The sequence below is a fragment of the Athene cunicularia genome (assembly GCF_003259725.1).
Source record: "Athene cunicularia isolate RWA chromosome 4 unlocalized genomic scaffold, athCun1 chr4_part2, whole genome shotgun sequence".
Taxonomy (NCBI): Eukaryota; Metazoa; Chordata; class Aves; order Strigiformes; family Strigidae; genus Athene; species Athene cunicularia.
Genome location: NW_020799099.1, coordinates 9225480 through 9249639, shown reverse-complemented (window position 1 = coordinate 9249639; position 24160 = coordinate 9225480). Strand labels below are relative to the sequence as shown.

Below are 24160 nucleotides of genomic sequence, written 5' to 3'. Positions count from 1 at the left end.
AATATCTGTGAATGCATAAGTCTTCCTTTATTGTATTAAATCAGTTCCCTTACTTTACATACAACTGTGCTCACTACCTTTGATTTGTCCTGTAAGATTTTTGAAAAGTCCACATAAATTGTAATTAATGTCTCTTAAAATGTTCTGAGTGAATTGCTGAGCCCCTGCTCTGCTGTGTCCAATCTTAATAAGAATTGAAAGCCCTCAGCACCTGCTAGCACCTCAGAAGGGGATAACTTTATTTCGTCAAGCATGACTCTTATTTAGCAAATGGTTAGAGCCTAGGAGAGCACATGCCTTTTTCATGTCTTAGAGGATCAGCCAGTCACAACTGTCATGAAGGTTTGGTGATCAGCAATCCTTTTATAGGTAGACACAGAAATGAGATTTTCTTGGTTTGTAGCAGAGAGCCCAACTTGTGGGAAAAGGCTCCTTCCAAATCTGTGCAAGATCGGATTTTTTTCTCACCTGACTGGTAAGCTGTGATGGCTGCTGACAAGAGCAGTAAGCCTTTCTTCTGCCCGAATGGAGAACTTTTATGGATAAAGGCTTTGTGCTGCAAACCAGGCTCCTGGCCTCCAGGGATCTCAGGAGCAGGGGAAAACGCTCCTTCCATTGTGTCCTTGGAAAGGGGTGGGTTTTGTCTCTGCTGTTTCCAGGGCAAAAACACAATTTTAGTGTTTCGGTAGTTCCCTGTTAGGTAGTTCTGTAGGTGTTGGAGAAAGTCCATTTCCAGAGGTCTTGTGGTCTTCTCCCTTGAACTACATCCATTCAAAAATGTGGAGGTGGTTTAGCTTTTTTGGAACAGCTCAGAGGAAGGATTTGTAGGTGCTTACTGAAAGTAAAGTTTTGATACTTGTCTTAAAAGCAGGTTGCTGTTCTCTGTTCAGAGAGAGTGACTGCAGGCTATTAAATAATTGAAGGCAAGGATAACAGTAGAATCAATCCCATCTGCTTTGACAGTCCTGCGTAATTCCTCATCGTTCAATTAAGGAGAGATAAAATGACTGGCACCAAAACTGTTTGCTCCTGTGTCTTCTAGGCACTGCTTCACTAGTATTGATTTTTTCCTTGGCTTTCTGCATGCTTTTTGCTGTAGCAGCAACATGTCTTGCTTGAAAGTGCATGTTTGAAAAAAGTGAAAGTTAACACTGTTTTATGATACAACAGAAAGCAGGTTGGAAACTAGAAAAACAGCTTTAAGTAGAATTCACACAAAAGCATAACTGTTCAGCTGGCTTTGAATAGTATTTCATCGGATTATAGAAAATTGAAATGCCAGAATGACCGTCTGCATAACAAACTGACCGACCTTTTTGCCTGAACAAAGAGTCCATCGGAAGCAAATGGCTGAATGAGGTGATGCAGCTCTTACCTCAGCAACTGGATTTTTGGAAGCCTTAATGCCAGATGGATGGGCAACATGCTGCTTGTGTGCTGGGGAGCCAGGAGGCATAAGGTCAAGGAGAAGGCTGCTGGCCTCAAGTGGTATACTGGGGGTTTGCAAGGAGAGAGGAAGTGAAGTCCATTCAGGCTGGCATCTGCGTGACCCAAAGTGATGAAATCCAAGTTGGCTATGAACTTTAGAAGAGGAAGACTTCACTGTGGGGGCTTCCTGGAGACTCTCCAGAACGTCCAGTGGGAATAGCCCAGAACACTTAAGAATTTAAGAACTACCCCGGGTTTGCCAAACTGTAAATGTGCTACATAGCCACTAGGGGAAAATACGATGCTAAGAAGTTTAACTAACACTTTTACTAGTCTCTTCTATTCTGTTTTTCTAGATTAGAGAGAGTATTTGAAGGTTAAGACACTTCACAGTATCTTATGAGTTAGGTGGAGGTGAGAACAGACAGTTCGAATTTTAAGCTGCACTGGTTATGCTAATGCTGCATATAGAGGTGTTTTAATCAGATCATCTTCTCTAGAAAGGGATTTAGGAACAGGATTTGTAGAAGTCTGCGTGAAAAATCTCCAACTGTTTATAAAACTAAAATGCCTCAGCTTTGATTGCCACAACTTCTAGACTTTATAGTTTGTTTCTGATTTTGCTAAGTTTTTACAACAGAGCATGAGTTTGTGTAATTCATACCTTTCAAGCAGTATATTCAGGGGCTTGAACTGCTATTTACAGGTCAGTATAACTCTCCCCAGTTCTCTCAATCTCTTAAGAGCAGAAACAGTCCCTGGTAGTACAGCAGCCTGAGGGGTGCTGTGAAGCTGAAAATCAGTGATTTACATGTTACCCCCATTTGCAGCTTCCTTGCTCTAGCTACTGCTGCTTTCGCGTTATCTTCAATTTAATGTGTGAAGACCTACTCTAGAGTCAAGAAGGAGGGTGTCTAGTGCTCCTTCCGTGTTTGGCGTGTAGAAGGTAAGCCCATGCTTGCAGAGGTGGAGAGCTGTCGGTGAGTGTGTCTGAGCTCAGTGAAGTGGTACTGTCTGTAGTGTAGGTGGTTAAAAAATCATCTGAAGCAAATCACTGGTGACTGGGTGCTGCTCTAGATATCTGTTTTGTAGCTGTGATTGAATCACACCTTTTAGTCTTTTCTATGTATTTTCACAAAACAATGCTTTTAAGGCAGTTTGACAAATAATTTCCTTTCTGGATTTTTGCTTTTTGTTACCAATATGCTGCTTAATTTCTTTTTTTTTTTTTTTTTATTCCTGGAGGCTCACAGCTAACAGTTTATGAAATAGCCCAAGCTTAATAAAATTACCAAGTACAACCCTTTTTTATAGTTTTAGTAATAAGAAACAGATTGTATAACTTCTGTGGACCCTTGATAACACACATAGTGCACATGAATTGGGCTCTCATTCACGTTTTGCCTTCACGTATCACATGTGGTAAAGTATGTGTCTCAGTAAAAGAAAGTAAATAGATACTGAAATAGCCAATGTTCTCAAAACTTAATCCTTGTAACCTCTCTCAAAGTTCTTATTGACAGTAGAGTTTGTACTGAATTTGAAACTGCATTTTGTAGGGTAAAGATACAGAAGCCATATTCAGTAATGCCTTTTTTGATGTTTCTTGTTTATTCAGTGCCGTACTTACTTGTATCTGGAATTTGACCTCAGAGCCGCATGGTCTGGGGTTTGCAAAAGGGACAAGAAACAAGCCCGGACAGAAAAAACTTGCAGAGTTACTGAGAAAACACCGAAAAGTAGAAGGCAGACAAGATAGGTTTCCCTGTTGTAGGAACGTATTATTTGCATACCAGTTCTTACTTTTTCAGAGGGTTGCTGAAGCTCTAATCATTGCTCTCTGATTCAGGCTCATCGAAATAAAAGTTAGTCAGTTTGACCTCCTGACCTCATGTTTCATCTTGAGTTTCTGGAAATGATGGATAAAGCTGCAGTACTATTGTTCTTGTTAATAGGATGAAGTATTTGCTTTCACTTTGATTTTAAACTGATGCTTAGTTTTCATAAACTACCTTTGTGACTTGGCTGATAGATTTAATAAATTACTTGATCTTTTTTAAAAGCAGCAACCATGCAACAGTAAATTAACTTTCTAACCTCATACAAATCACACTGTCATTTGGCTTTCTTGTTTTATATCTGACTAAATCACTAATGTGTAAAACTGCTTCTCCTTTGAGAGATTTTGCCACAGGGTTTCTTTGCACAAAGATGTAGAACCAATTTAAAATAATGAGTTTCACATAAGTATTACTAGCTTTGCCATTTCAGTGCTTCGAAATGGTGCTTCTTAGCTTTTGATCAACAGAATATTTTCATTCAGAGTAAAATATATCAGTTTTCTGTTTCTACTGTCTTGTATCTGAGGATATGACTGTTTTTCACCCTTTGTTTTGAGTGAGTTTTCTATTAGGCCTTTTAAGTAGGAACATCTTTGTTATCTACATTGGTAGCTTGACCATAGCATTAAGTCCTGTGTAACAAAGGACTGGTGAGTGCAGCCTTTCTAACTCTGGTGAAAGGCCAAGTGCTTTGCAGAACTGATTTATGTGCTCTTTTCAACATAAATTAGTAAACCCTCTAAGTTGATACTGTGGAAATGGACTTTATTAAGATTAAGCCAAGCTGTCCAGTGTCTTAACTGTTTCTCAGGAGCATGTGTTTAGAGCTGTATAATTAGCCATCTATACAGTTTGTGAAAATGACTTATAGAAGTAGCTCCATGAGGAGAGAAACTAGAGCCAACTGTGGAGGGAGCAGCCCACAGGGAAGTCCCCATACAAGCCTGCTTGTCTCTCAATTCAGTGAAGATGATGCAAAAAATAAGGAATTCCTGCTTTATAAATCCAGCAGAGAAGAGTCATGAGGAGTCTAAAAGGCCACCTGAAGTACATTTCTGATGGGTACCTCCCTGTTTCACAATGGCTGTGTGTTGGGACCTAAGGTACCCATTGCCCTGTAGAATTGGTAGAGTTGCTGCCAACGTTGGAGTCCTTCAGATGAGCCCGTCTTCCACAATTCTGAATGCTGTGTGGTGCACAGCGTGTTGTGTTAACTGGGGCAGTGGCAGCCTGGGACCTGGTTAGCCAGGTCATGAAGGCTGCATGGGCAGAGCACATTGCTTAACCTGGTAGTTGGTGTTACTCTGTATCTGGAACATTTGTAATTCACTATAATTCTGTGGTGTCATGCATGACAGCTGTGTACAGGCAGTAAATATGACTTCTGTGCACTGCAGTAGACATGGTGCTGCTCATCTCAAGTGTCCCCTTTTCCATCCTCCAGATCATGAGATGTTCATATTTTGGGATTATTTTATTTGCTTTTCAGCACTTGATTTGAAGTTCTTATTTTTCCTTCTTTGAAGGCTATCAAATGTCCTTGCTTTTTGTTTTCCTTTCCACTTTCTAGAGGAAGCTATGACTCTCATATAATCCCATGACTCCAGCAGTTGTGAAAACACCAGGTTTACTGCAAGAACTGGCAACCCTGTGCATATAAAATTTGCCTGTGGCAAAGGGTCTGAGTACCCCTTATCATGAACCCACTTCAAGCTCCTTTCACATGGAAGCAAGTTTTACCATTGCCAGGACCATTTCACCATAAAATAGGTCCTAGCGTAGGGCTTCTGTAATTGCCACAAAGACAAAACTTGTACTCAGTAAATATTTCTCCAGAGATACGCTGGGCTTGGGGAGATACTTGACTGCACCAAGCATGTTCCATGCATACTTTTCAGTTTTTAATAACTGATATTTTAAAACCACAATTCCTTCTTTAAGGACAAAGCATTTTGCGTGCCAGTTTTGCACGGCAGTTTGCCGTTAAAATGAATCTGTGTAGGTTTTCCAAGAACAAAAAAGAGAGACACATTTTTCCACATAAAATCACAGTTTGTTTTTTCTTTTTTCTTCCATATAACTCTTAAGGGGTTCCATTGATTTATATTTTTTTTCTTAGACTTTCTGAAAGGAGAAAAAAGAAACCCAACATTTGGATTAAAACCAAGCATGAGAAATTTCAGCATAAAGGAATTTTCTTATGTATGTTTATAGGAGGAGGCTAAAAAGCTTACTTTCAGTCCTGTGCAATGACCCATTAATATATTGCCATTTTCTTTTCTTCTGTTGCAAATTCAACAGAATATTGGTTAGTTCGGTGACTCTTCTAAATGTCTTTTGCTCCTTAAAATGGTGCATCAGTTAATGTATTGAGAGGGCTTCAATTCCTTGGAGGAACAAGCAGAAATTGTCGGAAGGGGTTCTGTTCTCACATGGGATATAAGATTAACAAGTATGGTACATTTTAAATATGGTTGCAGATTTCTGTGGGATCATCACTCCATTTTCATTATCCTGTTTATTGTGGGCCATGTGTTTCCCAAAGAGGCTCTTGCCACCAGTCAAGGAGTCCTCGGTTACAGGAGGCTATAGAGTTTGGTGGGATATCTGTCTGGATTCAAGGCCTACCATTTCTGCTATGGTTTAGCTTCATCGTGATTAAGACCTTTTTTTTTTTTTTTTGAAAGACACTGAGAATTCCAGTGCAAATTCATATACTTTAAATCTCTATTTTCTCTTTTTGTTGATTTTGGTTTTTACTTTATTAATGGACCATGATCCATTCCTTGTACTCTTAATTCTTAATTTTTTAGTCCATTGCATAATGGTCAGTTGTGTGTGGCTTCTGACCAGATTACTTTTCACACCACAGTGTCAAATTAGATTAGTAATCTCGTAGCAATGTCTTTATATTCAGATTACACTGAGCATGCTTAGATGTGTTTAAAATGAAGAACATATTTGTATTTAAAATGAGTTTATTAGCCACAGGAAGGACTCTTCTTAGTTAAGGAAATGAGTGTATTGTTTCTGGTCAGCTTGATATTTGGTATTTTAGTATGAGTGTATCTCAGCTTCTTATTCCTAAATTGCATCCGTAGTTTGGGAGAGGATATTAAACATTCCAATGTTTTCATCCTGTTTCTGAATCTTCATCCTGGTATTCAGTCAAACAAATAATACTGTTCTTTGTAGCTGCAGAAGGTTTTTTTTCTTTAAAAAATCTGATTAGATGATTAGTCACAAACTTCTGCTTTGTGAATAATTCAGCTGGCTGTGAAACCTGAGCAGTGCGTACTGTTTGAATATTTCATTTGATTCAAAATTGGATTTAATGTCTTTAAATAAATGCTAGCTCACTCTTAGCACTTATCTAATAAGAAGAATCTTAACACTGCTCTATGCCATCTGTGTTTAATAGCCTTCAAGAACTGAGACTCAGATGATTCAGGAGCTCTTGCTTTAATTCTAAAGTGTGTTGCCAGGAGTTCTGCAACAGATGAAACATGTGATACGACATGGATTTTATATCACATTGATCTTCCAAAGAGAAAAAATGAGCTGTTGAATTCCTGCTTGCAATACTAGAAATAGCTCAAAGGGTGCTGGTGCTGAAGGAGCCGGCAAACACGGATGTTTTGCCTCAAAGCTGTGGTCTCTGCCTGAAGCTCTGGAAGGCTCGGAGGGTCCATGGGGGCTGGAGGCCCATCCATGGGGAAGAAGGATTTTCATCGGCAAACTTCCCCGCTCCCTCTGTAGGCACCCAGCAACTGTATCAATAACATCTGTTTCTCAAAATGTGCAGAGCGTTGCCGTATTACTTTTTTCCAGCATTCTTCTAATGTGTAGTATTTTTTTATATGCCAAGTATGTCGAGGCCATAAATACTTTAACATGCAGAAGATGTGCAGCGAGAGAAGTATGTTCTTTTGGACAGCTTTTCCTCTTCCCTGCCAGCCCTGCAAGATAGACCTCAGCAGGGGCCTGGATCCCCTTACGTGCTGGAGGAGCAGGCTCTGCCAGAGGCACAGGTGGCAATTTCCAAGTGACATGCCACCCACCCTGGATGCCTGTGGACAGCCTCTGCCATCACAGGGACTACAAACCCTGCTTGGTTCGTGGTGCCATTTCCTGGATTCATAAATTCCTCCTGAGACAGCTCTGTTAAGTGTGTACCTTGGTCTGCTTGCAACTTCACGTGGTGGCAATGTATTTAGATTGGTATCATCAAGATGTTGATATGTCATGCTTACAGATGCATGAGCAAATGCGTGAGGGAAGGGCCTGTTGGATCAGCATCGAAGAGTGAAGCCATGTACCCATGCTGCAGGCTTTTAAATCCATCCACCTGTTTGTCTGCATGGTCCTAGGTCTTTGCTTGTCTGTTTAATTGTCTGTCACCTACTCAACCCGTGGAAGACTGTCCATGCTGGCTACCATTGCCCAGGTTTCACAGCAGCAAGGAACAGCAGTCATGGTGGAATCAGGGATGGCCCAGGTGCTGCTCTCTGTCTCCACATTCTGTCCCACAGACAGAGCAGTTTATTCTCTTTTTCTCTTAGCTGCAGCTCTGATAGCAGCTTGCAGCAACACGCACTTTGGGCAGAGTGATGACTTCGACCTTTCTCTTTGGGTGGACTCTTCTCTTTACATTTTTAGTGAGGCTAAGAAAAAATTAGTGATTTTGCATAGTTGCTTGGATTTTGAAATGAATGCCATTTATGGTCACTTTGGTAAGGTTTCTATATTGCTACCAAATCATCTCCATACATTACGTAATTTTTAAATTATCTGTAGCCACTTCTATCAGATCAGTACTGCATGTTGTACACAACATTGTGATAAAATAACACAGATCAATGAGTCTAAATTACTTGGACGTGTCATAAATAGAAAAAATGTCTGATATTTAATTGGTTTCACTTTATTTTGATTAATCATTATATATGCTGACCTATGCAATTTGGTCAAGCAATAACTACAGAAAGAAAGAGTAAATGGGAAAAGAGAAAAAAGTGGGTAATCATTACAGATTATCTTGGTAGAATTGCAAGCAGAACGGAAGCTCATCCGTGGTTTGCCAGATGTGTTTTGTACATGAGTAATGGGACTCATCTGTACGTATGAAGTTACTTGACTCCATCTATCCACAGAAGTCTCGCAGAATTGAGATTTATGACATGTGCTGTGAGGGTATTATGTGGGTGGCTGAGCACTAAGATTGTGGATACAGACTACAAAATTATGCTTTGGGAAGCTGGAAAAGGAAGCTGTCTATCTACAAAATCTTTTCTCTAACAGGAAAATGTATCTGTGCTGTCAGAAAGGTATCTATAGACATTCTGTCACAAATTTTAATCCCAGTAGATGATGAACGTGTTTTAGTATAAGAGCAATACATGCATATCTGTGCTAGCTTAATAACTGAAGCCACAGGACTGTGCAGATGTACTTCTGTTTGCCAGTTCATTTCAGTTGTAGGCTGTACGCTGATATTCCTTTTTTATTACTGTCATTGTTGTGTTCATATGATACATTCTTTGCTAAAATTTTATTCCTCTTCAATGTGGGTGTCAAGGTGGCTGCATAGGAATGCACAGCTATTCCAGCATTAATTGAACAGATGTGATACTTGACATGCATGCTTTATACAGTGAATATGATCAGGTAAATTGCAACAGGAAAAAGGGGTGTCAGGGATAGGCTGCTGGTACTGTTCTTTGTCCCCACTGTTGTGGGGAACTGGTCGGCCTTCCCCCCACATCCAGTGATGCAAGTCTGTGGCACAATGGGGCAGACAGAAAGGCCCCTTGCCCCTAGCTGCAGCTAGCCATCAGCACTGGATCTACCAGAATAATTTGTCAAAATCCCAGCCCAGTTCATGCTTTCTTGCAGGAGTTGACAGTCATGCCTGGTAAAAAAAGAAACAAAGGCCAGGGGAGTGAGTGAGTGAATTCACTAGCCAGGTGAATTATCCTGACAGGTTACGTACATAGCCCTGTTGTCTGTGAGTCGTGTCTTATTTTATTTATTTATCTCCTTAAGTCTCTCAAAGTTGATTCTCTCTGGCCTGTCTCTGTGGTGTGGTGCATGGATCCCTGTCCATGGAGCGAGGGGTGCATGCAGGGTGCTGCCTTGCTCCGGCTCAGAGTCAGCTTGCCTGCCTGTCCCCAGAGATAGGGTGCTTCTTGGCAGCAGAAGCTGAAAAAAGTCACCATCCACATACTACGAGGTGGCAGCCTGCACTCTTAACGCTGAGTGAGTGAGTGAGTGAATGTCATGCAAGGCATTCTGTGTGTCTCTACTGAAATAGAGGGATGTGTACTTGGCATATGAAGAAATTCTGGATAATAACACTCAGTTGATAGTTATGAATTGCAGAGAGGTATCATGGGGCAAACTCTACAACTTCAGTTTCTAGACTATTTTTGAAGAAGAAACCTTGGAGAATCAGTTGATTCTTGACAAAATATGGATACCATGTGGCATGAGAAATAATATCCACCCAGTGAATTGAAGGTATAACCCTGGAGCTACACATTGTAGGAAACTTAGAATCAATTCCCACCAACCAAAGCTCTGCTTTGGTGGAGGCAGGCAAAGGGAAATGTGCTGTAGGCAAAGCATCCTTCTTTCCTTTTATTTTTCTTCCAATAAATCAACCAGTGTTCAGTGCAACTCCAAAAAGTTTTCGTCTCTGGATTAAAAAAGCGAGCAGCAGGTAGCTGTGACGCAGGTTTTGCACAGTCATTGAACTGAACACACCTTAAACTAACAGAGAGGGTGAAAGGTAGTAGTGTTTTTGCGCTGAATCTGTGTTTTTAGACGAGGCAGCACCTTTTTTATAAAAGCGTGTTTATATCGACTCCTTAAGAAGTTTAGACTGGAGGGCTGTCTCCAGAAACTGCCCCCCTCCCCTTTTGCCAAGTCCCATATGTTTGTCTTGGCAGGGTGCAGTGTCTGCTTGGCTAGTGCTAGGATATTAAATTGAGGGAACACAGAGCTCTTGATGCTTTTCAATAGGGCTTCTATTTAGTTAGCGGCAGGATAGAGCTGTCAGCCACCTGTGATTGTCCAACAGGGAAAAAGGGAGAAGTAAGAGGGGTGGGAGGAGAGCCCTGGAAACATTTTCCAATTTCATCGATAGAATAGTCAGAAGGAAGCATTTTCTAGGAGGTAACAGCTTTGTGTTAGTTTAACGGAGTCCTTTTGCTGAGGTTCTGCCTTGGTTGGCATTCGTGGTAGGTGAAATAGATGATGCTACCTGAAACTATGTGGGTCAGCACAAGCAACTTATTTTAACTTATCACAAGTGGAGGATCTTTTAAGAGATTTTGTTATGAGCTGAACAAGCAATTTGTGGCCTGAAATGAGAATAGATTCACATATAGAATAGATCCAAGGCCAGGTTGGACGGGGCTTTGAGCAACCTGGTCTAGTGGAAGGTGTCCCTGCCCATGGCAGGGGGGTTGGAACTAGATGGTCTTTAAGGTCCCTTCCAACACAAGCCATTCTATGATATCCTAATTCTGACACTTATGGATACTGTACAAATTTCTGCATTTCATTTTTAAGGCATGTGTGGTGATGGATTAAATTTAGTTACTGTGTGGGGAGCCTGTCTTGGGTACTCTTAGAAAATGCTGGTGGAAGTTGTAAACTAGACTTGGTGTATGCTGTGTCCCTCTTTGTTATATAGTACCTCTGTGGGTCTCCATGAGAGAGAACGGTACTCAGCCTCTCTCAGAGAAAGCCCTCTTCTGTCCCCACAACATACTTTGAAGAATGGAAGAAAAAAAAAAAAAAAAGAAATCATCTCCATGAGGAGGGGAGTAATGCATTCGCATTTTTGCAAGCTTGGACAATGTATCACTGTCTTGATTCTTTCTCTGACTTGCTGCTGCCAGTATCCTACTTCTCTTCCTTTTATTCAGAAAGAATGTCTAAGGACTCTGTGGCTTACACTGTTTCAGTTGGAGAAATGTCTTGGTTTTGGAGCAGATGACAGTTACACCAGGTGAGACTGGAGGGCTAACACACAGCCTGGACTGATAGGTAACTTGAGAGTCCCTGTCTTTTGTCACAGGAAAAAAGTTTCCTTCTATAAGGACAGACACTGAGATGGTGGAGGAACATCTAAGTGGGCTTGTTTCCTCTTTGAACACAAGCTGCAATCGTTTATGGCTGTCATAGGCACTCACAGAACAGTGAAGTATTTAATTTCACAGGTGTATTTGGGCGCTACTCTCCTGAAGTTGGGTGGTTACAGTCCCTTTGCTCACACACAGATGACAATTGATCTGAAGAATGGTGGGCTCTACAAGTCTTACTGTACTTCGTGCAGACAAAACTTGTCACTGTGTTTGCCCGTGTTGGTTGCAGTCATTGGATTTAGATCTTCTGAGCAAGCAGATGGATCCTCCTGAGCATAGTCTCTCTAAAACAGGGGTGGCTGTCTTGGGCAAGCAGTTTTCCCTTTTCCCCACTGAACTCTTAGCTGTCCTTGGACTGGAAGGTAACTGGCTCTTTGACACATGCCTGCTTCCACATGTGCTCTGGTGAGAGCTCTTTTCTTCATATTTCTACTTCCTTCCTAGGTAGAGTGAACATAGCCCATTTTTATTACTCGTTATTGTACACTACTGAAGGGTCCCAAGTTGGAACTTTCTTCTAGAGGAAAGGTAAATTTTGCATCCTTGGATTCTTGTGCTTATGCTGTTTGGTTTTTTTTTTTCTTTACATAGCTTGCCCATTTCTTACCAAGGACTATTATTGCAGCCCGACTTCATGCAGACAGTCTCCTACTGCTAGGCAGACTTCGGCCTGCTTATTAATCTGCTTCTTACGTTATTGACAACTTACTCCATTTAGAGATAAATATAGAACCTTGAACGTGACGATAAATTTCAATTTTTTAAGCTTTTAATCTCCCCTATTTCAAATCTTCACAGTCAAGACACAGTACGTGATATTTCCAAATTACTTTGTATTACAGAAGGGTGTACATATCCTAAGCTAGATAAAAGGTGCCTGTAATACAAATGAAGATTCTCGTGTAGGGGGATGCAGTGAAGCCCTATTGATCATGTATCCCTTGTGGTGCAGTGTAATCAACTGTAGGTTGGATGACTGACTTTTTTTTAGATTGTCAAGTTTTATGCCTTGGGTGTACAGATTAAAGCAGGTCTGTTGTGTATTCTGCCGGAGCAGTTACCATTTTGCTAGACACATATATATATATATATATATATATATATATATATATATATAAAATCGCTAGTTGCAAAAAAGATACATCATATAGGTAAACATTTCATTTTTGGAAACTGAATGACCTGAACTCCTTGTTCATTGTATTCAGCATAGTGCAAAGGTTTTGTGTCTTAATAAAAGCAATGGAAAGCAGGCAAATAAGGCATTTAATCTTGGAGCATGAGCTTTTACAGAGGAATACGAAGCTAGTGAGCCCAACATGTCATGTATCTGGGTGCTCAGTACTGTTAGAAGAAAGCGACATATTTTGATGTTTATCCTCTGAAGACCCATGGGTGAGCACTGTGAGACAGGGGTTGCCAGACCACTCTCCAGAGCTGATGCTGACCTACTGGGCCTGGTCTGTCTGATTCAGTGCGGTAGTGTTTGTCCTCAGTTTGTAAAAGACAGGGATTAAATATGTAATCCTGATTAACTGCCAGAAAACAATTTACATATCGCTCCTAGTTTCTAGCTGGGAGAGGAGAAAGGACAAAATAGAAAAATACACAAAAACGTCAGAGTTTTAAAGTCTGGAACAAGTCTAGTGACAAATGAGTTGGTTAGAAAAGCTTGAACAGAGCATAGAGAGCAGGTGTGGTGCAAGAAACAGTTTATCTTTGCGAGGAACGTTCTGGAATGTGATCTCATTTCTTTTTCACCTAAGTAAGAAAGGAAGATATTAAAAAACCCAACCAACCACGAGAGGGAGAAACCTGATGCGAGCAGCCTACAAAGCCAGCTTGGCAACAGAACTGCTTTTAGTCTTTACGCTTTGCTCCCATGCATACTGCATCAGTCTGTGCTGCCATGTCGCAGTTTGCAAATATTTCAATATTGTATTCCTGATGTGCTTAAAGCAGCCTTGCATGTTCAGTTCTCTCTCTGTTCAAAGCTAGCTTAGGAGGAATAGCTGCTAATTAAAGTCTCAGTTCCCCAGAGTATTATGTCAATGTTTTAAAATCTATTTCTGTGTAGTACAAGGGCACTAAGGGCAGTTTAAAAACATAATTGATATTATTACCTCTTCTGTGGTAGTTATTATTATGTCTTACAAAATTGCAGCATTTTCAAAATACAGATACTAACTGAAATAGATTATTGTGAAGATAAGTGGACAGTTAGATTAAAATAATAGCAAAGCCACAAAAACATTGGAGTGAAAGCTTTTTTCACTGAAAATAATTATCATCTTGTGCACTCACTGACTTTAAGTCAATGGAGAATAGTTTTACCTGTTAGTATTTGGCTATAATTCAATGTCATTTTATTTAAATGTATATATTTTTAGTGGTATGGAAATGGGCAGCAGAGAAACTCTTGTGGATGAAATCACATATTGCTCACAGGAGTGATGGTTTTGGTGTCGTCCTCACTGGTGGGGCAAAGAGGAATCTCTGAATGCCTGGCTGTGGTTTCAACTAGTTGCTCATTTACAAATAACATCAGGGAAATGCATCCTGAACCTTTACAGGCCAACCTGAAAAATGGAGGACTTCTCCCACTGGTATCCTTTAAAATTCCCTGTGCTTCACCACCACCACCAGCTTTGACCCATTCTGATTGAAACCTAAACTGGTCCCAGCTTCCTGCTGAGGCAGGTCCTAGGTTAGAGCCCAAAGAAGTGCCTGGGGGAAGACTCACCGCACCATATCTGGCTTTCTCTGCTCTTTCCCTTGGAGCCTGCATTGGCCACTGCTGTATGACAGAAAAGTCTGCAAATTGGTGCTCAGTTGTCCCAGAACCTGACTCCTTGTCTTTATTCATGTTCCTAGCATGTCAAAGACTCTTGCGATTCCTTTAGCAACAAACCTGTATGCTCTGATAGTGTTAGAGGATCCCACAGTTGCTGATACTATAGCACACATGCTTGGATCTACTCTAAACCTGGACTTCTTGAATCATTCTGGTCACATCTGCTTAGTTGTTCAGTGTTCTAGCATTGTATATATTGTATAGGGATGCATGTAATACTTGGTTTCAATTGACAGTGTGCCTGTAGTATAATTTGGTGTAGCAGTACCTACTGATGGATCAGGTATCCCACCACACTGGATGCTGTGCAGACCCAGGTCACAAAGCTTCTGCTGTTAACAGCATCTAGAGCTCAATGAGGAACAGGAGGGAGCAGAGATGGACAGGATGGCAGACAGGAAGAGTCAGATGTGATTGAGGAGTACAGCTAACACGGGTCTGAGTACTTTAGAAACCTAACTTTTGTCAAGCTTCTTTCATAGGCAGGCGAATGAGTGTTTTTCAGAGGGAGTTGCATAAGAAGGAGCAGCTTTGGTGTTTGGGGGCACCACATCCAGTCTGTTTGTTGGCGAACATGAAGAAGGAAAGAAAACCTGAAGTTGGGATACAGGTGGGCAGTGGAGACTAGCATCAAAAAGTGAGAGCATTTACTGACCTCACTGCATTGAACATGAGATGATAGTTAGAATGGGAATATTGTATTGTCAGTTTAATTTGTAAAAGAAGTGCACTGTAGACAATCCAAAGCATTTCCCACTCTCCAGTAACACTTGGTGGCAAGTATTAGCTTGACTTGATAATGGCCAATAGTGTGACTGCTGCCTTGCTAAACAAACTCTTTCACTTTCTGACATTTGAGGGTGGGCTTTTCAAAATGCACCTGAGAATTAAATGGCTTACCCTTACTGCAAACCACTAGAAGTGGAGCATTTAACTTCCTAAAATACTTTTGAAAATCCCACCCATAATGTGTACTCTAATATTGAAGTTAAATGTATCCATTCTTAATGGTCTCTTCACAGTTCCCTGTTGTGTTTTCTGAATGGATGGTTCTCTCCTCTCTTGCAACTAATACTCCATGCATATTTATATGGAATCATGTTCCCCCTTAAATACTGTTGATTTTGGCTCAGGAGCTGATTCCTTAGTTTAACCTGCCCTTGTAGGTTACTTTCTCAAGGCCTTATATTGTTGGTAATGAGCTTATTATTGTCTATATCTTTGGGGGGAAAAAAAAACAAAAAAAACCAAAAACAAAACAAAACAAAAAAAATTTCCCAGGTTTTGCTTTATCACTGAACTGTCCAGTAAAGAATGCATCATTTGCTGTCTTCTGGGAAGTCCTCCTAGGTGGGCTGCCTGTGCCAGACTGGATTTGGCCTTGCTCCCAGTTACCTTTTATTATGAACTCAAGCAGAACTTGCTCCTGCAACATTTTAATTCAGCATAAGGGTTTTCCCTCAGTTCGCTATGCACCATTGCTTCTGGATTGAGGAGGGCGAAAAGATCTGCAGGGATGAAATGCATTAATGGTCGTGAGTCATTTAAAGACAGCTGTAGATGTTACCCAGCACGGGGGGTGCATGCAAGGTGCTAAACAGACCTTCAGCAGGTTTCCCCTGTGACACTTCTCAGGGAGGGGAGTTTGCTGCCCTTTTAAACATGGGAAAAGTGCATCTGTAGGAAAGATGAGGAGTTAATCCACTTCTCCCGAGCCTCAGGCAAGGTTGAAATGGTTGCAGAGAACAGGCATGTTTATTTCCAGCCCCTGTGCCACAAAGGCTTCTTTTTGCTTTTGGTAGCTTTGTTGTGTCCCTTTTTTACATTTTAAGAATAATAAGGATAGTTCTAGATCATCTTCACAGAAGCACAGATTTCAAACTGCATCCTTCAGTTGATGGAAATTTTGAACATTGTTAATTTATAAGAAAAAGTAGTAAAATTAATAGCATTCCAGGATTTCAGACTATGCTTTCCTGTATTGCTCCATAAATGTGCTTTTGTGGAAAAAAAAATTTCCACTACTACTTCTTTCTTGAAAATCCACCACAGTCTTTTCTCCAAGTGAGCCTTTAAAAATATCTTCTCTAAACGCCTGCTTGCTTTTCTCTCTGGTTGGTGGAGAAGAAGCTGGGTTGACAGTAGAGTTTACAGTGAACATTCACCTGAAAATGCAGTACTTGCTTATGCCACCCTTTTTCCATTAATTTGGAAAATTTCAGGCTCTCTTTATTGATAAATTTGGGGGTGGTGGGGGGGTGGTGGAGGGAGTCAGAATGAAAAGCAAGCTGAATTCCGCGTTCATGCTTGCCAGTAGGCTATTAAAATGGACCAAAACTGTCCCTGTTGATTCTAAATCTCATTTTCCAATAAAAGGAAAAAAATAAATCGGTGTTTATAAAAATGTGTCTGCTGTCATTTACAACATGCTTTGTAAGATAATGCCACTATGGCAATTTTAACTGTTATGTATTAAAGTGTCAGACAGAGCATGTTAGTATTTGTACTGTTTACTGTAGTGGTGAAGCAAAGCAAGGGTGAGTATCTCAAAAGCTCATGCAAATTAATTATTCAAAATCATGTGAAATGTATTCAGCTTCTACACGGGTGATACCAAATGATTACCTGCAAATGAAGCAAAGAGTAAAACAAGGCTATATGAGGGATGAGGAACAAAGTGAGAGAGAAATGATACTGAATAAAACCCGATTGTGTTCTTGATAGTATAACCAAAGTGCGCTCTTTCTTTCCTTTTTTTTTTTTTAATTTAAATCCATGTTTTTCCTTCATCAGCCCTTTAGGTTTGGCCTTTTGACTAGAAAGCCAGAGTTGCCTTGTCTCCACTGTAATTCTTCCTTTCTCTTGGGACTGCAGGGAACACTGTTCTTCCAAAAAGTCCATCGCTGCATGTGGTAAATGGTCTGTGCATGCAGCCTTCAGCCCGTGCGAGCTGTTTGACAGTGTGTATTTTTAATTAACTGCTCTGCTGTGCACGGGAGGTTGCAAGTCATACTGGAGGTCAGGTCATTGCTGTCACACTGGATCTGTGGGAGATATTTCTCTCTAGGAAGCCCATGTTGGTGACAACTGGTTGGAAATCCAGGCCTTTAGTTACATTTTCAAATTTTGCAGAGAAATTGTGTCACGTTTGTTCATGATTATGGGTGAATATCCCCTCAACACTGTTCAAATCCACTGAAATTGGTGAAGTTAGCCACTTCCATGAAGAAGAACAAAAAGTAGAGATGCACCTTATGTCTGGGTAAAAAATCATCTATAGAAGCTATTTTAAAAGAAAAAAAGGTGAGTATGAGATACAATCTGATTGATGTGGGATCCAGCTTGGAAAACTATTCTCAAAAATACAATTGTGGCTCTTTTTTTGTATATTTAACACAAGAAAAAGCATACACTTTGAAGCTGGGAAGCGAAGCAAAGTTTCACGTTTGCACAGAGCACTGCTTTTGGGTAGAACTACCTTCAACTGACAGGCAACAGCTACATAGAAAATGGGTTATTTACAAAAAAATTTTATACCAAGACAAGGGGTCTACACCAGTAGCATAGCAACTGTAGGTATGAGACTTAGTTTTGCTCAGAAAAATGGCAAGCAAATAAGCCATTAACATGCAAAGGGAACTTGTTAATTCCCAGTCTAATTATGTGTACTAGCCACATGAAAAAGACTTATGATGCTAACCTGAGTTATTCTAACCAAAATTTCACGTATTCATGCTACTCACATAATGAAAACAAAGGAAGAATGTAGTATTTAGATTTATGTAGCTTAGCCAATATTTGAAGAAATTCATTAATTGAAAATTTGAGTGTAGATGCAAGAAAACATACAGAGCATGGAAAGCTTGCAGTGCAGTACTGTATGTGACATTTTGAGTATTTTTATTACAACGTTAATTTTTATACTCTGTCATATGTCTTCACAATTCTTTCTACTTGTATTTGACAAATTATGTAAACTCGGACTATGATAATCTGTAGTTGTTAAAAAACAAACAAACAAACAAAAAAAAAAACAGACCAACAACCAAACCCCAAAACAACAAACCCCCCAAAAAACCAAAACCCAGATCTGTGTAGCATTGCTGTAACTAAGTTTGATGGCATTCGAAGCTGCAGTTTAGTCCAGCGGGGCTTGGGGAGGCCCTGGAGCAGTTTGCAGAACTGTCAGAATTGTCTCCTCTGAGGTGTTGGGGGTTGGGGTTTATTTGATTCATACTTTGTATGTGTCTATGGTTGTGGTCAAAGTCATAACTGTAATTCCTACCTTACCTATAGTGAAATCTTGAGTTACAGCATTACATGGTTTATGGAAAAAACTGATGCATCACTCTGCTGAGAGTGAGCAAGTGGCAGCTGTAACTGCAGGTATATCCTGCCCTATCATATAGATGTACAAGTCCTGAGCTCACCCATGGAACTGATGCCGGAGAAGAGGAGGTTTTGCACGCCTTGGTTTTTAGCTGAGCGGACCTTGCGCCTCCACTCCAGAGCAAGAAGTTGGCCAGAGTTTCACAGCAGGTTGGCTGCGGAGCATTTGCCCGGACATGCTGGCCAGGGTGGCTGGTCCCAGAGCCTCCGCAGAGGCTGTGCAGGACAGGGGTCTGGCTCACTCTGTCCAACATCTTCATTTTTATAAAAGGAAGGTCATAAGGGTAATGCTTGTTAGTAGTTGTTCTGCTACATTTTGTACAAGTGTTTGTGTTTTGATTGCTAATGTCTTTGATAATAACTTGCAGATGCTTCAGAATGCCTATACTATTGGTGTTTTCCGGTAATTTCAAATATTCTATATCCATTTTTCCCCTACATGATATTCTTGCTTTTACTGGCTGTGCTGGAAGAAGTTTAGTCTTGCTGCCCTTAGATATAAGCAGGGTGACTGTTTCCTTGAGCATAATGCCAGATTTTTTTCACTATTTACTGTGATTTATACTTGAGTGCTAGCAAATAAATTTTTCCTCCTGAGCAGGAGTCTCTCTTTCCTCAAACCATACTTAATGCAGGTGCAACTTCTCCAGTGAGTTTTAACTGTGGTAATCACCAGAATAAATCTGCCTTGTCTGCAGACCTGTCCCGCAGCTTTTACAGTCAGAAGACATAAAGAGAAAGGGATTTGAAGAATCATCAATAGCGACATAGTTACAGGATGGAGCAGTATGTGTTCATTTAAGTAGGAAACCATATGGCTTCTGCTGATTTTAATGAAGGAGAATGAAGGGCCTGAGTCATAAGAAGTTCAGAATATATATGTATGGGTTAAGGATTAACAGAACATTGCAGTACACCGTGTTCAGTGTGACATGCTTCGATTATAAAATAGCCATGCATAACATACAAATGACCAACTCCGGTATGACTTTGGTCTTAGTTGTGTTTTTGAAGGGATAATGTATGTCATACATATACACAGTCTTCTCTGAATGCCTTTGAACAGTGGCCTCGGCCAGATGAACATCCCCAGAGTGTAGAGGGGTATCGCCTTTGGCAAGAAGTCCATGCAAAGGAAACCCAGCAGTAATTTGAGTCTTACTGAATGTTTTATGCTTCACCCCTCTTGATAGTTGTTTTTAAAGCATCAGGCCAGGCCTTTAAGTCCTCAGATGACATATCGGCATGCTTTCTCTCTTCCTCACCAGGCTGGAATGATAAGAACTGATAAAGATGAATACTTCATTGAGCCTTTGGAAAGAGGAAAGCAAATGGAAGAGGAAAAGGGAAGAATCCACATGGTGTACAGGCGATCAGCTGTAGTGCAACATTCCGCCGACAAGCTCCCTGATGTCCATACAGAAGGTATAGTACTCCTATGTTGGCTGTTTACAAATCTATCCCAGGTAACTCTAGCCTGTGGTAGCTTTTGGAAGAGGCAGTTTTGACTGGGCTGTTTGAAAAGAAAGCACTTAAACATTTTGCTGAAATACAGCATTAGATCACAGAGGCAGTTTCTTGTGCTTTCATCTAGGAGAACAGAACTCAGTCACAAAGTGTTCTCATCAAGAAATGTGGAATATGTTTGTTTTTTCCTTCCTTAAACCAAGGGCAAATTTTGTACTGCTTTAAGTTGGAAACAAGTCTGATCTCTACCTAAGTTGGTAAGATATTGTGGGACATGAGATCTTAATAGAAATATTCATATGACTTTAATGTTCTAAGTTGTTATTAAGGGTCTCCTGTCCATACAACTTTTGTGTAAAGTTTGGGTCCTACACCTTTCTGAGTAATAGCTAAATTGTGCCAATGATTGATACTGCTTTCCTCCTTCTACTGGTTGCAATTAATGCAGTTTGAAGGCACTTGTCTTGACTGGATATATTTTGATATATCCAACAATCCCCTTTGTCGTGAAGATAATGTGGTTGGTCTATCTGAGAATAATTATAGTGTGGTCTGATCCATTTGCCTGTATGTTTCTCCCTGTCTTTTAATATACAAATCCTTATAAGCCAATGCATTGCATAGTGAACACTGAAGTTTTTGACACTATGGGCTGAGGATGAAAGAGCAACTACATTCCCTTTCAGTGCTCTGCTTCTTTTTCAACATCTCTGAGCCTCTCGAGTTCCTATTTGTACTTTGTGTTCACATGTTCTTAAACTTAAAGGGTTTGGAGGAGAACAACTACATACAACACAGAGCTAGAATTAGATACAGATATTTAACAGAGAGGAGTCAAGCAGTCCCTCATTGCCAATCCTCATGAGCTTAGATTATTTGGAGGGTTTTTTCTGGAAAAACAGGTAGGAATTGACAGACGTTTTGAAAAAAATCCCTTCAGGCTTTTATTAGTGTTTCAGAAGATTAAGGACATGCTGCTGACTGCGATATGGCACGGCAGTACTGCAGCAGGCTTGGGGACCAGCAGCTGGCTGAACTGTGCAGGCTCATCAACCTGGCTTTACTTTGAGACCTGTGCCGCCAAAGGTATCTTGCTTTTGGTACCCCAACAAGGTTGTTCAAACCTAGCTCGTGCATGTCTGTTGTGTGGTTGACTAAACAGTGCTAAATAACCCTTTGTAGTATTGGCAGTGGACTCAGCACGATGTCTCTGCGTTGAATCCATTTGGTCAGTGAGGCTGGCAGACTCGGACCACTGTTAGAGACAGTGCGTACTTGATGATGGACCTGCTGGGTCTCTTGCAACAAATTCAGCATCTCTTTCCTTGACAATCTTTCATGTGCTCACAGACTTTATTTGTATGTGTTTTGAAGCCATGGAAGCCTTGGCAAATCTCAGGTAGCTACAACATGGGGAAGGTCATCAGGAGCATGAAATAGCTGGCAGGAGTTATTCAGGAATTTCTAAATTGCAATTCATAATATATGAAAATCAGTGAGATGATAAACATCTAAATAATGAGTCCTACCTCAGAATCTTTGAATGTTGTTTGGGATTTTTTCAGTTCTTTGAGGATCTTAATGTCTTCAGCATCTCCCTATCTTCTTTTGTTTGTTCAGAGGGAGGGCTGCAGAACAGCAGCTACGTTTTCATAACTTACAGTCGTCATTTTAGTTAGTGTCAGAGACAGGTGTCTGTAGCTGATTTCTTGTTCATCGAGAAGTTCAGACTGAAAAGGCTTGTTTCTTGTCGATTGATTTGTTCCATCCTTTGGCAGAGGGGATCTATTTCTATGATGCTGTGCGTTGTTATTTTAGCATTTGTCTGGAAAAGATCTGTGCAGTATGTAATACAGGTCATCTTGTCAAGTGGAACCAAGAACCAGAAAGCTGGCTATGAATACCTTGAGGGCATTTAGTGAGAAAGGAGCAACATGAAAGGAACAAGAACTTGATCAAACATAGACAGACTAAGGGAACTTGCTGCATCCCATATAACTCTGAGAAAGGTACAGCTTTTTATTTCAAGTGGAAGTGGAGGGTATGAAAGAAGAGAGGGGCTTGTGTCTGCTGCTTGATTACAAGGCTTACTAGTCTTGTCCTGAAACAGCTGAAGGTAGTGTCATGTTACTGGGAGTGCTCTGAAGCCCAGCTGGTCTCTAGAGAGCTAGGCTGGGTCACCAACCTCTTCTACCCCTAGCAAAAATGAACAAACTTTTGGCTGTGGTATAGTACAGCAATCTGTGTCCATTGTATGCGCTGGTAGGTGTTTTATTGATGTATCACACACACATATAAATATGAAACTTACCTATATTTCAACTTGTGATGCAAAATCTGCTGATTTTGCAACCAAACCAGACTCTGACGCTTTATCGTACTTTCTGTGACCAGTATTTTAGCATTTATTATCTACAGGATTTCTCCTCCCTCCCCCTGTCTTTCATAATTTGAAATGCACATTAATGGAAAAATATTCACCCCCTTTGTACCACTGTGCTTACACTAACTTGTTGATAAGTTTTTGATTTACAGTTCCTAGAGCAGTAGCCACAGATTTGTAGGTAACTTATGTGTGTAACCGTGCCTAGCTGAAGGTGCCTGGTAATGCCAAGGTACAGTCCAGTCCTGTAGAACCTGCAGCTTATCATGGTAGGCAAAAAGGGATGTTTTATACTGCCTAGATTGCTGCCATATTTTAACCAAGCTCTATTCCTGTAAGACACTGAGACCATTCCATGCCAAAAGTTTGTATTGCCACTACAAAATAGAAAACACTGTATGGGCTTTTCAACTTCCATATTTCTGTGTTCTGGCACTGTCTTGGTTTTGCTAATCAATTAGGTCATTTGCTAATCTGTAAGGTCATTTACGACAACAGGCGGATCGTGTTTGCATGTTCATTTCCATGCCTGTTGAGCTAAAACAAGTGTGCAAGTCCTATTAAAGTTTGCCTTTACAGAAGAGTTTTGACCTCTTTCTAATGGACATTATACACAGAAAAATTCCTCTTGTTTATTGCCTTGCTGAACAGTTCAATGTACTAGACAAACTGCTTTTTTATACAGGTCATTTTCAGTTTAAAAGTGGCCAGAGAATCTCTCAACAGCCCACATATAAGAGCATTGGCTGATCCTGGCACAGGTAACAGTATGGCGTGCCTGCACTTGTGTGAGAATGCTGTAGATGTTCACAGTGTTGGTATCTTGAACTTTCTCCTAAGAGGGTTCCTTAAGTGTGTTAGATGAATTTTCTTCTAGAGGTGAGCTTCCATTGGCTTTTGATTATCAGATGTGTCTAAAGGTCTCTGCTTGCCACTGTGTTGTGGAAACTAGAAGGCTTTCTGATCTTTCCTGTTTTTCAGAGATAAAAGTTAGATGGAGGCTGGATAACATTCCCTCCTGGTTACTTTTCAGCTGGAGTAATTTCTTTGCTTTTAGCCACCTTTCATCATCTTTGGCTAAGCCAAGTTACTACTTCCAATTGAGTAAAGTCTGATCTTTATTGTACTATTTTCCTTAATATATAAAGCAGATTGTAGTCTTGCCTGCACTGTTGTTTGGTAGCTCCACCTTGTCTCAGATTAGGCAAAACCAAGGAGTAAGTTGTATTGTGTTTATCCTTATGACTTCAAGATGGCAGATGACTCAAAGAACTAGACATTAAGATAAAAAAGTACTTAAAATTGTTGTTGTCAGTGACGTTGTTATAAAAAACTGGGAAGCATTGTGTAAAAGACTTCCTCCGTAATTAAACAGGACATACTGTGTTGTGCTCTCTCTACAAAAAGTCAGTTTTCTAAGATACTATTGTCGTGAAAGCTTCCAACTCCAGCTATATGGAAGAAGCTTTCAGTCTGACAGGACATCTGGTATTCCTGAAGGATTTTAGAACATTTGGGAATTTGGTGGACATTTTTCAAACAATCAAACAGATTCAGCATAGGAGTTCTAAGTCAAAAAAACACCATCTTAAGAGCAAGGTTTTAGCAATGATCACAATGTGGAGCATTTATTGGTTCCTGTACT

The 24160-nt window shown here is 40.5% G+C and overlaps 1 protein-coding gene across 1 annotated transcript in view; it reads left to right on the top strand.

The window, feature by feature from the left end:
• The window catches only part of ADAMTS3 (ADAM metallopeptidase with thrombospondin type 1 motif 3), a gene marked incomplete at its 5' end in the record, with an annotated part of 126990 nt that overhangs the window by 19961 nt on the left and 82869 nt on the right, over nucleotides 1-24160 (top strand). Inside the window, one exon of the mRNA XM_026847909.1 lies at nucleotides 19934-20090. Within this exon, the coding sequence (XP_026703710.1) occupies nucleotides 19934-20090 (157 nt within the window). The remainder of the gene's footprint in view (nucleotides 1-19933; nucleotides 20091-24160) is intronic.